This window comes from Lethenteron reissneri, chromosome 19 (assembly GCF_015708825.2).
Source record: "Lethenteron reissneri isolate LAM-NWPU_2019-01 chromosome 19, ASM1570882v1, whole genome shotgun sequence".
Classification (NCBI taxonomy): Eukaryota; Metazoa; Chordata; class Hyperoartia; order Petromyzontiformes; family Petromyzontidae; genus Lethenteron; species Lethenteron reissneri.
Window position 1 is genome coordinate 4,268,962 of NC_083797.1, and position 14,267 is coordinate 4,283,228.

Below are 14,267 nucleotides of genomic sequence, written 5' to 3' on the forward strand. Positions count from 1 at the left end.
GGGAGTTGTGTGGGAAATTGTGGCTTTGGCAAGTAAACTGATTTTCCTGGGCCAGGCCAACAAAAGCACCCTTATTATCGACCATTTTTAACTATTGTGCTTTGTGTAATTACCCGATGACCATCTAATTTTAGGACCTTATAAGGAAGTACGGTTGATAGATGTAAATCTGTAAATATTCTTTCTTTTAGAAACACTTCTCCAAATGTCTGTGCGTGTTTTGTTTTTTCACCCAATCTGACCATGCACATGAGAGCGTGTGCTGGAGACTGGAGTATTGGAATGATGCTGACTTGTGCCGGCTGCTGTTCCCGACCTGCATTTGGCCTATTGCGTGACCCGTGCATGGTACGGCAACTCGGGCGACGGTAAGTTTTTTTTTTTTTGGGGGGGGGGAGGTCGCGCGCGGCTCGTCGCTTCCCCTTGGCTGACCTTGCCCGCTGGGAATTCTGCGCTAGAAAACCTTGCGGCTGGACGGGGGGGGGGGGGGGGGGGGGCAGAGGGGGGGGTCGTAGCTCTCCCTCCTGGTTGCGTTGGATCGACTGTCACTGTCGAGACTCGGGGATAGGCAGGGCGCTCGCTTTGGGGGGGGTGGGGGGTGGCTTTGCCAGGAGGAAATCTTAGGAAGTTGGGGGGGGGGGGCTTGCTCAGAGACACTAACAGCAGAAGGGGGGGGGGCCCAGGGGTTGGATTCTGCTGCACACTCCTCTCCCTGTATAAGGCTTTTCCGAGGATCGTGCAGCGCCGATGTTGTTTGCTTTGGGTCGTCTTGAAGGGATTGTGTCCAGGATAATTGTGTGTGGAATGGATGAATCCTTGTCGATGTCTGCGTGTGCTATGCAAGTGTTGGCACCCTTTGGGCCAAGTGGCATGTCTGACCTGGCCCAGTGGTTTGTGTGTAGTAGCTACATCTAAGCTCTACATCTAAACTAAACTATTTTGTATTTTACCAGGTAAGGCCCACTGAAATGATAGCTCTTTTTCATAAGCTTCCTGGTCACAAATGATCGCTCAACGAAGTGGCCTGTCAACGTGGAACTTTATAGCAGCCAAATACTCTGAATGCGTGTCGATTGGAAATGTGGGGGGGGGAAAACCGGAGGACCTGGAGAAAAATCCCCGGGGAAGACATCCAGGTGTTAGGGTTGGAATCACACCCCTACGACCTCCTGTATACCAGGCGAGGCAGTTAACACCTCGCCACTGTTGTGTTCTCATCCGATCTCAATCGTAACCCTGCTCCATTGCCGCAGAGTTCAGCTTCTGCATTTCTGAGCCAAGAGCCAAATCTGCACGCGCCTGTCTGTTCGGCTGTGCCCGATGGTTGGGAGCGGTTTGTGTGAGTGCGGAGAGCAGCAGTGTAGTAGTTCGCACAATGCGCTTACAACTCGGTGACCCGAGTTCGATTCTCACTCAAGGATAACATTGCTGAGGAATATTTGAAACTGGGTTCGGGTCCTTAGGTTGACTTGGCCTTCAATGACTACTGTAAATGTTGGCACGAAGAAGACAAAGGCAGTCGGGCATGGTCCTAGCCACATGACCACCCCCTCGTGCACTGTGCCGCCCCATCGTAGGTCCATACTGTGTGCCAAAGTGTTCTCTGTACATCTTAGTGAGTACTAACTCTTTTCCCACTGTACAAAAAGCCTTGCCAGGGGCCATGCCAAGTCGGCCTGGTGTGACTGGAGGTGCTGCGTTGTTTTTCCCAAGGCAGATGACGAGCTGCGCCGGTGACATCGCCAAACGAACGCGTCGAGACTTGCGCAGAACGATGCTGCGATGTGGTGTTCACGGTGACAATCGATATGTCAATGAGCCCTGCAATTGACCCTGCTTGCTTCCCCCAAACCAGGTTCGGATGTTTCAAGGCCGGTGTGGCGTGCTTTGGTTCTGGCTCGGCACCGTAAATGGCTAGTGGGAAAAACCAGCCTCGCCTTGAGGGCGCCACGCTGCCTCGACTCTGTGGAAAAGGGATCGTGTGCAGGTCTGTCGAGGCGGGCGATAGTGTATGTTGGATTTCTTTCGCACCGTACCTAGCCAACCGTGGTAAATTGAGGTGCGGGGAAGGACAACAAACTATGAACAATGGGGTGCAGAGACGGAAGGCTGGCCGGTGTGGCGTTGTTGGTTGATGGGCATGGTTTGTCGTTTTTTTTTGTGTCTCATTGCGACGCGGCTTTTTGCTGCTTACGCGTGGGCTTGTGATCTTCGCTCAGTCCCGTGACGTGAAACATCTGCGTCGACGGTGACGCTCTTGCGCTGCTTGCGTGGCTCTTAACTGTCTTCGCGTGCCCCTCGGAGTGGAACAAGGCACACCACGCGTTCGTGCGGTTTATTATTTTGCAGGCAAGTAAACCATCTTCGATCATGAAATGGCACTTTAATAGGAGTTTTCAATGCTTGGAAGAAAGATAAATAAACAAAGCAACTTGTAAAAGTAATGCAGTGACAGGTTTAGCAACACAAGTTGGTAGATAATACATTGGTGAGTTTTTTTTTGTTTTCAATTCTGGAAGTTGCATTTAAATAGTGTTTTATCAAGTGAATTATTCCAATTTGGTGCCTTGCTATTTTTAGGGAGCGGATATTGCGTTTTTTCCCCCCACATTTGCAACCTTATTTCCCATCCATTCAGAAATTACGACGGCTTCCAAAAACACCAAACCAACTTTAACCGGTTATTCTGAGGGCAGGGCAGGGGGGGTAACACAAATCTTTCACCTGCCACCCTTTTTTTTCAACAAAGCACCACAAAATCAGGGACGTCGTGAGCTTGCCGACAGTTGCCCCCCCCCCCCCCCCCCCGTACGTTCACGCTGCGGCCCCACGGTTTTTCTCGACAACGTACTTTCGCCCGCCGACCCCATCGTCATCCGCCTGCTCACGTTCGCAAGGCGGCGCCGAAATGGCCGATCCGCTCTCCTTTTTGGCCGCGCCGGCCGCGCCGGCCTGTGGGAGGGAGGGGAGGGTGCGTTCCAGGCGGGCGTTACGTTACAGGGTACGCGAGGACACGGCATGCGTGTGCACGAGAGCCTTGGCAGCGGCAGCGGAGGAAGACGATGCCTGCTCCCCCTCCCACTCCCACCGCGCTTTTCCCGCGCGCTCATCTGCCTGCCGAGGAATTGCAGCAAGCGGCGCAGATAAGAATCGCATCGCAGCGCAGATCTGCCTTTTGGGAATTAGCAAATCGTCTTGTGTTGCTTGCTTTTTCGATGCGACCTTGCCGGTTTTTTTCACAAGATCCACATTTACTTGTAAGGTGTGTTTCGCTTGGGGATGTGCGTGTCGCGGTGGGAGTGCGTCGCTCAGTCCACTTTCCCGGCGCTTGACTTTTTGGAGGTTGCGCCTCGTGTCGGCAGTCATCATTTGTCTACCGCGGTAAATATTAGAAGCCCACTGCGACAGTAATGCTGTAATTACGGTGCTTTGGGGTAAACAATATGCGAGCAGTCCCCGGGCAGAATGGCCTTGATGTCATTAATCGTGCGTTTTATGCAATTTGGGAGGCGGGGAAAAAATGTGAAATGGACCTACATCATTTTTCACGCTGCTGTAAAAAAAAGTGGGGGGGGGGGTGGATGTGTAAACAGTGAGTTGTGTGCAACTGGCTTGCAGTGGTGTCAGCTGCTGCTACGGTTCTTATCCCCTCGTTGTGTGGGACGGCTGCAGTGATTTTGTTGTTGTTGCGGTGAGGCGCATGTTACAAGTTTTGTCCCTCGCTTTGCATAAATCAGAATATTTGTTTATAGTGGAGGATTCGATGAGCTATGAAGCTCTTTTTCCACAGATGTCCAGTAGTTTTCACATGTCCAGCTGGAGGGACGGGGGGAGCAAGAGCTACAAACGGAGCAGTTGGTGAACCGCGCTCCAAGCCCAGCGACCTGCGTTTTGTTTCTTGGACCTCGGCTAATATCACCAGCGAGTGGTTTTATTTCAACGAATGTCAAGTTTTACCCCCCCCCCCCCTTCCAACCTGCATTGATCAGTGCGGTGAAGTATGGTTAAATTACCCCGTTGAGCAATGTGGCATGGGGGAGGCCCTATGTATAATTTAATATGGATTTACATGGCGTCTCAATGCATCCGAATCTTGATGTTGTACAGAAACGGTGGCAATGTTTGTTTTTGGAGAGAGAGAGGCAGTTGTGTATGCGTTCAACTTTTTTCACACCGTACGTAGCCAATGGTGAGAATCGGAGATGCGGGGGAAGGATAACAAACTAAACACACAAAGCAGGCACTTCTTGAACCTAGACTTCAGAAAAGGGCTATAAATAATTTTTCTATCATTAAAATCGCAGGATTTTGTTCTCTATGTGCAGCATTCGTAAACCAAACTGATAATCCAGCACAGGCTTTATTACGATTCGTATTTTTTTTTTGGGGTCGGATTGCGTAAATAAAATGTGAAGTTAAACCCCCTCCTCTATCCGACACAACCAATCGGCAAAGTCGTCACGTGATGAACACACGTGCCATTTCATTACCGCTTCAGTAGTACTTACCGGTGAGTTGAACAGTTAAATGTTAAGAGATTGCTAAATGTTGCGAAGTTGTGCTCCCAACACACCCCTGTGTGCCGGAGCAGCAATACATTAGAACGTTTGTTCACACGGAAACTTTTATAACTCAATCGGAATCTTTATTTATTCCTGGAGAAATCCGATGAGCTATGAAGCGCTTTTTGTAACACATGTCCAGTAGGGGCGGGTCAGGAAGTTACAACAACACACAATAAAAAAACGATAGCATGCCTGTCAACCCCTTATCAGTGCCTACCTTATTTCAATTCAGACCTTATTGGTCACCCCGTGCCTCTTATTAAGCTCAACGTTCATCCTACAAAGTCCCATCACAAGGGAGAAACAACAAACAAATAGACATTTTTTTGACCGTATTAGCGCGGTTGGCTACGTACGGTGCGAAAGAAGTTCAACATGCACACGTCCATAAAAATAACTAAAAATAAATACATCAAATAGATAAAGTATATAAGTTCAAATTGCATAAGTACACCAATGTCCAAGTTTGGGCAAGGCAGCAAAACAACAGCAAAACAGTTCCAGACCCCTCCTCCATGATCCCTCAATAAAAATTGCACAGTAAAATATTACAATCGATACACGGGTGTGTCAAGTGGAGGGGGGTGTATGACACACACACATTGGCATTTAATTCACACGACGATCTGACCCAAAAACGTCTATTATTAATCAACCAGACATCCAGTTTTGCAGCTTGTAACCGAAACGTCTCGGTGCGGTGCTTCCTGATGGCGTCGCAAGTGTATTGTTTGCAATGACAGAATTATTTGCCAAACAGAAGAGACCCCCACTCCGTTGCATCACGAGTGAAAATTAGGCGGTTTGGCTTTCGTGACGCATCCAACGTTGAGCCTTCTCTTTAAATAAGCCTCGGGGTCGTCGAATGGTCTGCCAAAAAGCGTATCGTGCTTGGGCTGACACCAAATGACCCCGGACAAAGTGATGCTGTAACTGAACTCGGCTACTTATGGACGAATGGTAGTAGTAGTAGTAGAAACAGTGAAAACAACAACAACAACACCACCACCATTGATTTATCCAGGAGAGTCTCGAGAGCCCTTTTTGGGGGACTTCCTGCGGTCGGAATGTTTGTCCATTACCATTTAACGAGTGTTCGGCTTCACGTGGGAGGCAGTGAGAGTTTGGCGTCAGGAGAGATTCTCGGCCCCGAACGCGCAAGACGCACTTTCCTCGCGGCCTCGCACTTACAACGTCTGGTGGTCGCCATCTCGAGCACCAACCGGGTTCCAACACCTTACTTGGATTCCGCGTCCGCCGGTCATTGTTCTTGTTCCTGGGCATAACAAAAAAGTGGTGCCAACAACAACGCCGAGGCACGCTGCGCCATTCAAAGCCACGTTGGTGCCAGCAAGCCGAGCGCGGTGGCGTTTACAATCACAGGTGGAGGTTCAGTGTTGGGCGGGAGCGGGGCCGCGGGGGGGGGTCTTTCCACGACGCTGCTTTTGAAACGCCTACAGCGAAGCTGCTGCCTGCCCTCGCCTACCAAGACGTGCCGACACACCGCACAGTCGCGCACGCGGGTTAATTCGTTCAGTGTTCACCCTGTTGGGGAATTAGTGGGGTGGTTTTTTTTAACCACTCCGGGTGTTTTTGTTTCTAATTAAAGCTTTGGTAGAAGCGGGGAGGGGGGGATGTGGGGAGTGGATAGACGCAGCACAGCGGGTACTGTGATAGTTGAGAGCGGCTTCGTAAATAAGTAGTCTCCGCTTTCACGGCGGCTGAGTTTAGGCACAGAACTTCCGTCGGTAGCTCACTGAGATGAATCGAAAATGACCAATATTTATCGATAATAGAAGTTTTTGGGTGAGATTGTGTAAATATAAATGTGTCGTTAAACCCGCCTCTACCCGACACAGCCAATTTGTAAGGTTTGTCACGTAAACAGAACATGCCAATTCCTATAACGCTGTACAATTGTAAATGTTGTGGATTTACTGCCCAACCCACCGGTGTGCTATTCCAGTAACGAATTGGCAAACCTTACTAATTGGCTGTGTCGGGTGGTGGCGGGTTTAACGACAAATTTATATTTACGCGATCTAACCACAATGAACCTCCATTTAGGATATATTATAAACAAAAGAAGTAATTGCAACAAATAAATTGATCGCATGCTGTATATCAAGAGGGTGGGGGGGTGGGGGCATGCAAAGAGGCTGTGGATGAGCAGGCCGCCTTCATAGGAGACTTGTGGGCCCAGCGCTCGGCTCTGCTTCTGTTTTTGCAGGAAATGGTGCGACCCTTAATTTTTCTTCTTGGCCGTGTGAGAAAAAAAAAACCTTTTTGACCAATTACTCAGAGGGGTCACGGCCGCGTGGTCCAAAGTGGAACAGTGTAAAAATACAGCAAAATGCATTGTGTGGGAAATGTACATTTTAAAGAACTTACAAAGTGCTCTCTCTCTGTTCCACGTGTTTTGTTCCTTTGGCTCTACTCTTTATTCTATTGGCCCAGGTCGGACTCTTTTGCATGCTCTGACTTTACCAGGCATTAAATAGGAGGGGTTCAGACCATCACGCCTCCACCCGGCAAATTGTTACCCACCCCCCGCCTATGTAATGGAGTTTTGTGTTGGGTTCAACGTGACCATGGTGGCTTGGAGATGTTAACTACCTCGCCTGGTATACAGGAGGCCGTGGTTTCGATCGCGATTCTGACACCTGCTGTGCATATTTGGAGTTTGCGTGTCCTTCACGTGGTCCCGTGGATTTTCTCCAAGGTCCTCCGGTTTTTCCCTCCACATTTAAAAAAACGTGCGTTTAGAGTATTTGGCTGCTATAAATACCCACATGATCAGCCACTAAGTTGATCGATTCATTTGTGGGCAGGTCGCTTTTGAAAAAGAGCTTACAGAGCTCAGTGGGGCTTACCTGGTAAAATATTTTTTTTGTTTTAATTGGTGACCTAATAGGTTGCTGGGTGTGCTAGATGTTTCTATGCACCCTCTTACAGAGATGTTTTGTTGGCAGTAAAACAAATTATTTTATCGTAAGTATTTTATCTAGACATATTTACCACCCTGAGAGAATGTGGACGTTTTTATCATACTGGTATTTTGGTGCATTCATTGGTGAGTCGGCCTAAATAATCAACTTGCTACACTCGAACCTGGTTTAACCCTGGTTGGCTGCCTTGAATCAACATTATGACCGTTTATGAGTTATAGAAGACACCCTTTTACATTGTCGCTTTTAAAGTATTATTATTAAAGACTCAATTTTTTTACATGCCAGAAAAACGTGGGGAGAGTGCTGTGGTGAAAGCACCACAGTGGTGGTGAAAGCACCACAGTGGTGGTGCACGGAAAGCGAGCGATTGGCTCTGACGACGACGACGCGTCGAGCAGCAGCGAGCCGGCGCGTGCACGTTCTACGACGCCCAACACGTGACTGACGGCCAAACCATACAATAGTAGGTTAAATGAAATGCCTTTCAAACTGGTGCGTTTTTATGATCCGTCAGTTCTGGCAAGTTGCCCAAGTTGCGCCCAGAACACGTGCCACGATTCTTAACATTCGGTTCAAATTCCAAAAAGGCTCCAAAATCAAAAACTGAAGCGTCTGGTCGGCGATCATGACATGAGCGAGAGGAACCTCCCAATCCGTTCTGATAACTCACTTATTTGAAGAGAATCGTAAATAAAAACGTATTTTTTACTTGTTGCATACAAATTTGCAGCGCGCAGAGTTTTCAATCGATTCTGGAGGCGCGGGGAACCACAAAGTGGGAAGGCAGCCAGAGCTGGTGGTATCAACTTTTTCCCCGAGCTCCTCTGGTCCTATGCATTGGAATGTTTTAGTCAACTCCCATTAATGCCTCTGGCTGACATGCAGATGGCTACATTAGGTTTATAAATCTCTCCACTGTCATTGTTTGTAATATAATACAAAAACCCGTTCTTGCGTGAAAATCTTGTTTTTTACGTACCGTATCGTATGCACCTAGAGTTGGGCGGAGGGGGAATGGTGGTTAGCGCACTGCGCTACAAGTCCAGCAATCGTTGGGATTTCATTTCCCAGCTGCGGCCAACATTAGTGGCGACGCGACATCTTTCACCGTAGTGGTAAATGTTGCAAAATCCGAATATGTATTTATTCTGGAAGAATCCGATGGGCTATAACGTTCTTTTGCACAGAAGCACGCAGCGGCTGCAGGCAACGGGTTAAGACTTTTTTACAAACGCGTGCAACGATGTCACTTCTCGTCCACGAGATTCGGTGAACTTAGAGACGATTTTTAGATCGCTAAATCGTCACACTCCCCATCCCCACTGCGCGGCACACGTGTGCGCGGTGGGCAGTGAGCGTGCTCGTCGCCGTGTAAACTGACCACACGAGAGCACTTGTGGACTGAAGAGGCCATGTCTTTACGTTGAACTCATCCCCCCCCTGCCCCGCCACCCAATTGGCTCGAATCCAAAATCTCCACCACACCGGCCCAGTGGTGTCGCGACGACGCGCAGGAGAGGCTCGGAGCCGCGCAGACACTCCCCGAACGCAATGCTAATCGGGTTAAAGGGGTGCTGCAGCGCTGCGGTTGCTTGCTCATGCCACTGCTGGCGGAAGGGTAATCCACGAGAGGGATCTTCAGGGATCCCCCCTCTGCCAACGAGTCAAAATCGTACTAGAGCATCGAATGACCAAGTCAATCGCAGCCACGCTAGCATGCAGACGCCTGATGCTTTGTTCGCACTTACCAAGGGTCATCCTCGCAGCGGCTTTTGGCTGGCCGTCGAGCAAAGGCGGTCACCGCATTGCGCGCTTTCAGATGCGCTTCAGTGGCCGTCTGGAATGCTCTTCCGATATTAGGAAGCCACTGGAGCTATGCACTTTTAAACCGTCTATATTGAAAACTAATTTCTTTAGAACTGCTTTTTGTGTTTAGTTTCTTGTCCTTGCCTCGCACCTCCGATTAGCATGGTTGGTTATGTACGGTGCAAAAGAGGTTCTACATACATACATACAAGGGCATACACCACCTTCACACCGCCATTATGATGTTATTTTCAACGGAGCTCTCGACAGCCCCTTCTCCCCCCCCCCCCCCCCAACAGTATTATTTGGCCTACTCTTCCACGCTGGCCAGATGTAAATACTCTCATTGCATTTTTATTCTAAATGTGCAGAGAAAAATGAGAGAACCTAGAGAAAAATCTACGTGACCACGGGGAGACCATGCAAACTCTAAATATACAGCAGGCGTCGGGGTCGGGATCGAACCCGCGACCTCCTGTATACCAGGCGAGGTAGTTAATATCTCGACCACTGGATTGCAAGTCCAGTGTGTGGTACACCACCGCAGCATTCAAAGTCTAGTTATTTTTATTAGGGTGTAATATTCCCTGCCTTTCTCTGCCTCTCCCATGGCAACTGGATGATTAGTCGCAATTCGGGTGGGGGGGGGGGGTCGACGTTCGATTGTAAATTTTATTTTACATTATTTTTATCGTGTTATTGTTTGCACAAAAAAAAAAATGTACTTCGATTGTAGCGATCTATTAAATCCGTAAGCACAGCTTTCAAAAGAGTCGTCCAAAAAAATTAATCATATACACAATTCCACCTGTGTATTGTGAATGTCAGTATAATAATTTGTGCTTGGGTGATGTGTTTATTATTTGCCTACCTGCACACACACACCCTCTTTTGAAGAGCGCTCCCAATTCCTGTTGGAATTCACCTGTTGATAGCCGTCCACGAGAAAAGTTTTTATTGCGGTGTTGTAAAAACTATATCTGTCAACAATTAGAATTTCCGTATGTTGTAACTAAACTGAATTTGGTGAAAAGTCATGCATATGCGTGTATAATGTAACGCCTTCCAACATGAGTGATGTCGTCGACAGGATCTCGCTCGCAGGACAGAATGCTGACGGGGTGGTGGTCAGGGCAAAATTCATTTGCCTGGTTGAAAATAGTCCTTTTTGCTCTAGTTTGTGTGTGCACGTGTGTGCCAAGTGTTGGGCAACCCCTTGCTCAATTTGCCTGGTTTTTCAATACCAATGTAACCTAACGGCAACACAAGTTGACACTCAACATTTTCTCATACCAGATCGTGCTCCATGAGAGTTACGATGCGCCTCCCTGCCACGGATTGACGGACAGAGCCGACTCGTAAACGCTTTCAACCTTGGAAAAAGCAAACAAAAAATGTCCATTCAATAAGCTAGTAAAATTTGAGCTGTGTTTGTTTGATTTGTGCAGTTTATCCCAACTCTGAACAGGTATGTTAAACTTATTTTTGGTTCTTAACCGAAAGAACCAAGAAAATGAATCCCTGTAGTCACGAAAGCTTTAAATCGATATGTTAAACTTCTTTCACATCGTACTTAGCCAACCGTGCTGATTGGTGGTGTGCGGGAAGGGCAACGAACTGCTGACCCAACGGACAACCTCTCCCGCACGAGCACTCCTTGCACCAGAGCACACGTGAAACCACGCTACACCGCTGACATTTGCAGTTGCATTCAAACGCTGTGTACATTGAAATTGTTGTTTTATTCAGTTGGTAAAGTGATATCAAATCGTTACGAAAACAATTATTTCAGTTGTGCACCCAAATTGTAATGTAAGATGCCCTCGGTGGCGTAGCGTGGCTGGCATGGGCCCTGCCACAATAAAAAGCCCGGCACCTGAGCCCCTTCGGCCCGTGGACGCGCGATGCAGTTGCACCGCCTGCACTATCAATAAGCTAAGGCCACTGCTCTTGCATTCTAAGATCCAGACAACAAACACAGCTGAGTAGAGCGGGAATGCGCCGCTTCCTGGCTTCCAATTGGCTCTCTTTCTCGTTGGCCCAGGCCCGAATGCTGCCCGAGCGGGAATGTGTTTTCCCCTCTCCGCATTGACTAGTTTCAGCAGCAACGCCTAGCGGTTCTGCACAGTCTGTGTATTACCATCTCGGGCACTCTCTGCGCAGAGGCGGGGTTTTTATTATTTTGGCCACAAATCCAAAGTGTGTGTGAAATTCTCCGCGAAGCATAAACGACAAATAAGGGGAAAGGAGAATTGCACATTTTGTTTACAAAAACAAAAGCGCTAAATTGCACGATTCTGAAACTTAAATTGTTCATTCTGGTTGGCTTCTCATTTTTTTGCGTGTTCAACGTACGTAGCCCCACTGCACCCAGATTGTTGTCTCGGCCGACTTGCTCGAACACGTCGCAGAGATGCGTGGGCGTGTGGATTCCAGCACCGTGAATAACACCGATGGCAAATGCTATCTTAAAAAAAAAAACCTCGCTCCGCACCTCTCCTCCTCCTAGGGCTGCTGACCATTGCTAAAGTTTGAGTCTGTGCGACACCTTTGGGGTCGGCACCGGCACTCTGTGAGGCGACTGCGACCGGGCAGCTGTTTACACTATTTACACTATCGCGTGCGACAACGCTTCGACTCGTTGATGTGAAATGGATGGTTTAAGCTCGCAAAATTGCAAGTTTCGTCAGAAGGAAATATCAGATTTTTTTTATTTGACTGCTCCCATAGTAGTTTGTGCAATGTGTGGTGACCCCTGCGATTAACGTTCATTTGCCGTCCCAGTTAACGCCGGGTGACGAGTGACATTCTAAACCGGTCCTAGGGTCTCCCCCGTCAGTCACCTTTTCACCAGTCCACACTCAATAGTGTGGTGAAGTATGGTGAAACACGTTGTTATGCAACTTGGAGGACTTTGTCTAGGAGTGGATTGACAAATGATTGTAAATTATGTATATCTTTATCTATACATAGAAAAGGGAAATTTGTGAATATGTGTGTCTGTTCAAAATGTTTCGCATACTTCCCAACATGCAACACACTTGAAATTTGGCATGTGGGTAACTTCCAGACTGTACACAATGCAAAAAGTATAAAAATAGACTTTTGTATTTTGTGGGGGGGGGGGGGCAATAATGGATATATTTTGCACGGCAAGTAAGCGGTGACGTCACAACTGTGATGTCACCCGCATGCGGCAGCGTCACGCAGTGTGCCAGCTGACGTCACGCAGTGTGCCAGCTGACGTCACGCAGTGTGCCAGCTGACGTCACGCAGTGTCCTGCTGACGTCACGCAGTGTGCCTGTTGACGTCACGCAGTGTGCCAGCTGACCTCACGCAGTGTCCTGCTGACGTCACGCAGTGTGCCTGCTGACGTCACGCAGTGTGCCAGCTGACGTCACGCAGTGTGCCTGGTGACGTCACGCAGTGTGCCTGCTGACGTCACGCAGTGTGCCTGATGACGTCACGCATTCCCCCCCCACACCCTCCGCGTAGGCCGTGTATTAATCCACGACAAGAATCCAAGTCCCGAGCGAAGCCGGGTAGTAAAGCTCGTGATACAATATAATACAGTGCAGCACAGCATATCCAACTCACTGGGTACCGAAGTATAGACAATAATGTGTAGTTCTGGTTGGTATCTTTCTATAGGAAATAACGGTTACGCCAATTTTGCGCAAACAGGTTTCAGGACTAAAATAAAGCGCAAATTGCTTTAAACGCACCTCCCATTAGCACGGTTGTTTACGTACGGTGCTAAAGAAGTTCAACATACGTACAAACATGGTATAAACATGCTTTCCTCTACTTTAGAAGCTCTGTAATCGAATGTATGCGAGGTTAAGAACACCTTGCGTGTGAAAAGGTGTGATTGGTAAACATCTATAGAATTGAGAACTTTGTGCGTGGGACTGGGGATTGCTGGGTGGGTGGCCGGTCGGCTTGGATTTGGTGACGTCGAGCATGCGGCGCTGTACTGTATGTGACTTGTTCACCGGCGTTAAAGAGAATGCGCTTGGTGCACAAAATCAAATCTCGACTCCTCTTAAATGGCCGGAGAGAATGTTGCACGCCTAGTTGTTACAATCTCATCGTGGCATGCCGAGTGCAACATGTGCTCGCTAACACGGGTCCCGCGGGTCTCTGCGACCTAAGGCATGTGTGCGCTCTCAATCTCGCCGCAAGATGCATGCGTCGGCTTTGCGTCACCTAACGGTTTACCTGGATAACATCTGCTTTACTTCCTTGAGCTGTGCCGAGAGCTGCCCATCAAGTTGCGGAACGCCCCGTGGCTGGGCGATGCTCACAAGGAAGCGGTGTGTTTTGCACAGTGGTGCCGTGTTTTTTTACTCTCCGTGCGCACCGCAGCGACGAAGGGATGCCGTACAAGAAGCAGACGTATCCGCGCGTACGTCGTTCCGACTCAAGAGTAAATTCCCCCTCGGCCTCTGCTTGCGTGTTGTTGACGGGGAGAGTTGGCAGGGACACTTGACTTAATTTTGCAAAAAATGTTGTTCAAATATAGAGGGGGCCCTTTGTGTAAGTGTGCTGGCAGCGAGGAAAAGGGCTTCATCCGTTTTTTATTAAAGCCAAGATTCAAAATGTATGGCCAGGCTTGATGGCGAAATTGAGCAGGCCGTCGAGTTTGGGATTCTGGATCGGTGGATTGCGGCAAGATGATAGGGCGTCCAAATCATGCGGAACTGTGATTCGGATGCTGGATATAAGCATAATAAGAATACTTATTTCGACTGGAGGAATCCGATGAGCTGTGAAGCACTTTTTCACAGGTGCCCAGCAGTGTCCAGTTTTTCACAGATCTCCAGTGAGCACAGTTTTCATAGACGCAACACATCCTTACGTTGCACTTGTGGGGGAGGAAGCCAAGTGCAACTTCTGATACAAGTACACTACTTCACGTACGGAGTGCTGCTTGTGTAATGA

General features: G+C 48.5%; 1 protein-coding gene across 4 annotated transcripts in view; it reads left to right on the forward strand.

Annotated features, from left to right (window-relative positions):
- The window catches only part of LOC133344181 (zinc finger protein 704-like), a 62,879-nt gene that overhangs the window by 15,738 nt on the left and 32,874 nt on the right, over nt 1-14,267 (forward strand). Inside the window, exon 1 of one of the 4 annotated variants that reach the window (XM_061554201.1) lies at nt 275-368. The exons of the other annotated variants lie outside the window; for them this stretch is intronic. Within the exon in view, the coding sequence (XP_061410185.1) occupies nt 283-368 (86 nt within the window). The 5' untranslated portion in view covers nt 275-282. Of the gene's footprint in view, nt 1-274; nt 369-14,267 lie in introns of those variants that run through there. 4 annotated transcript variants of the gene reach the window in all.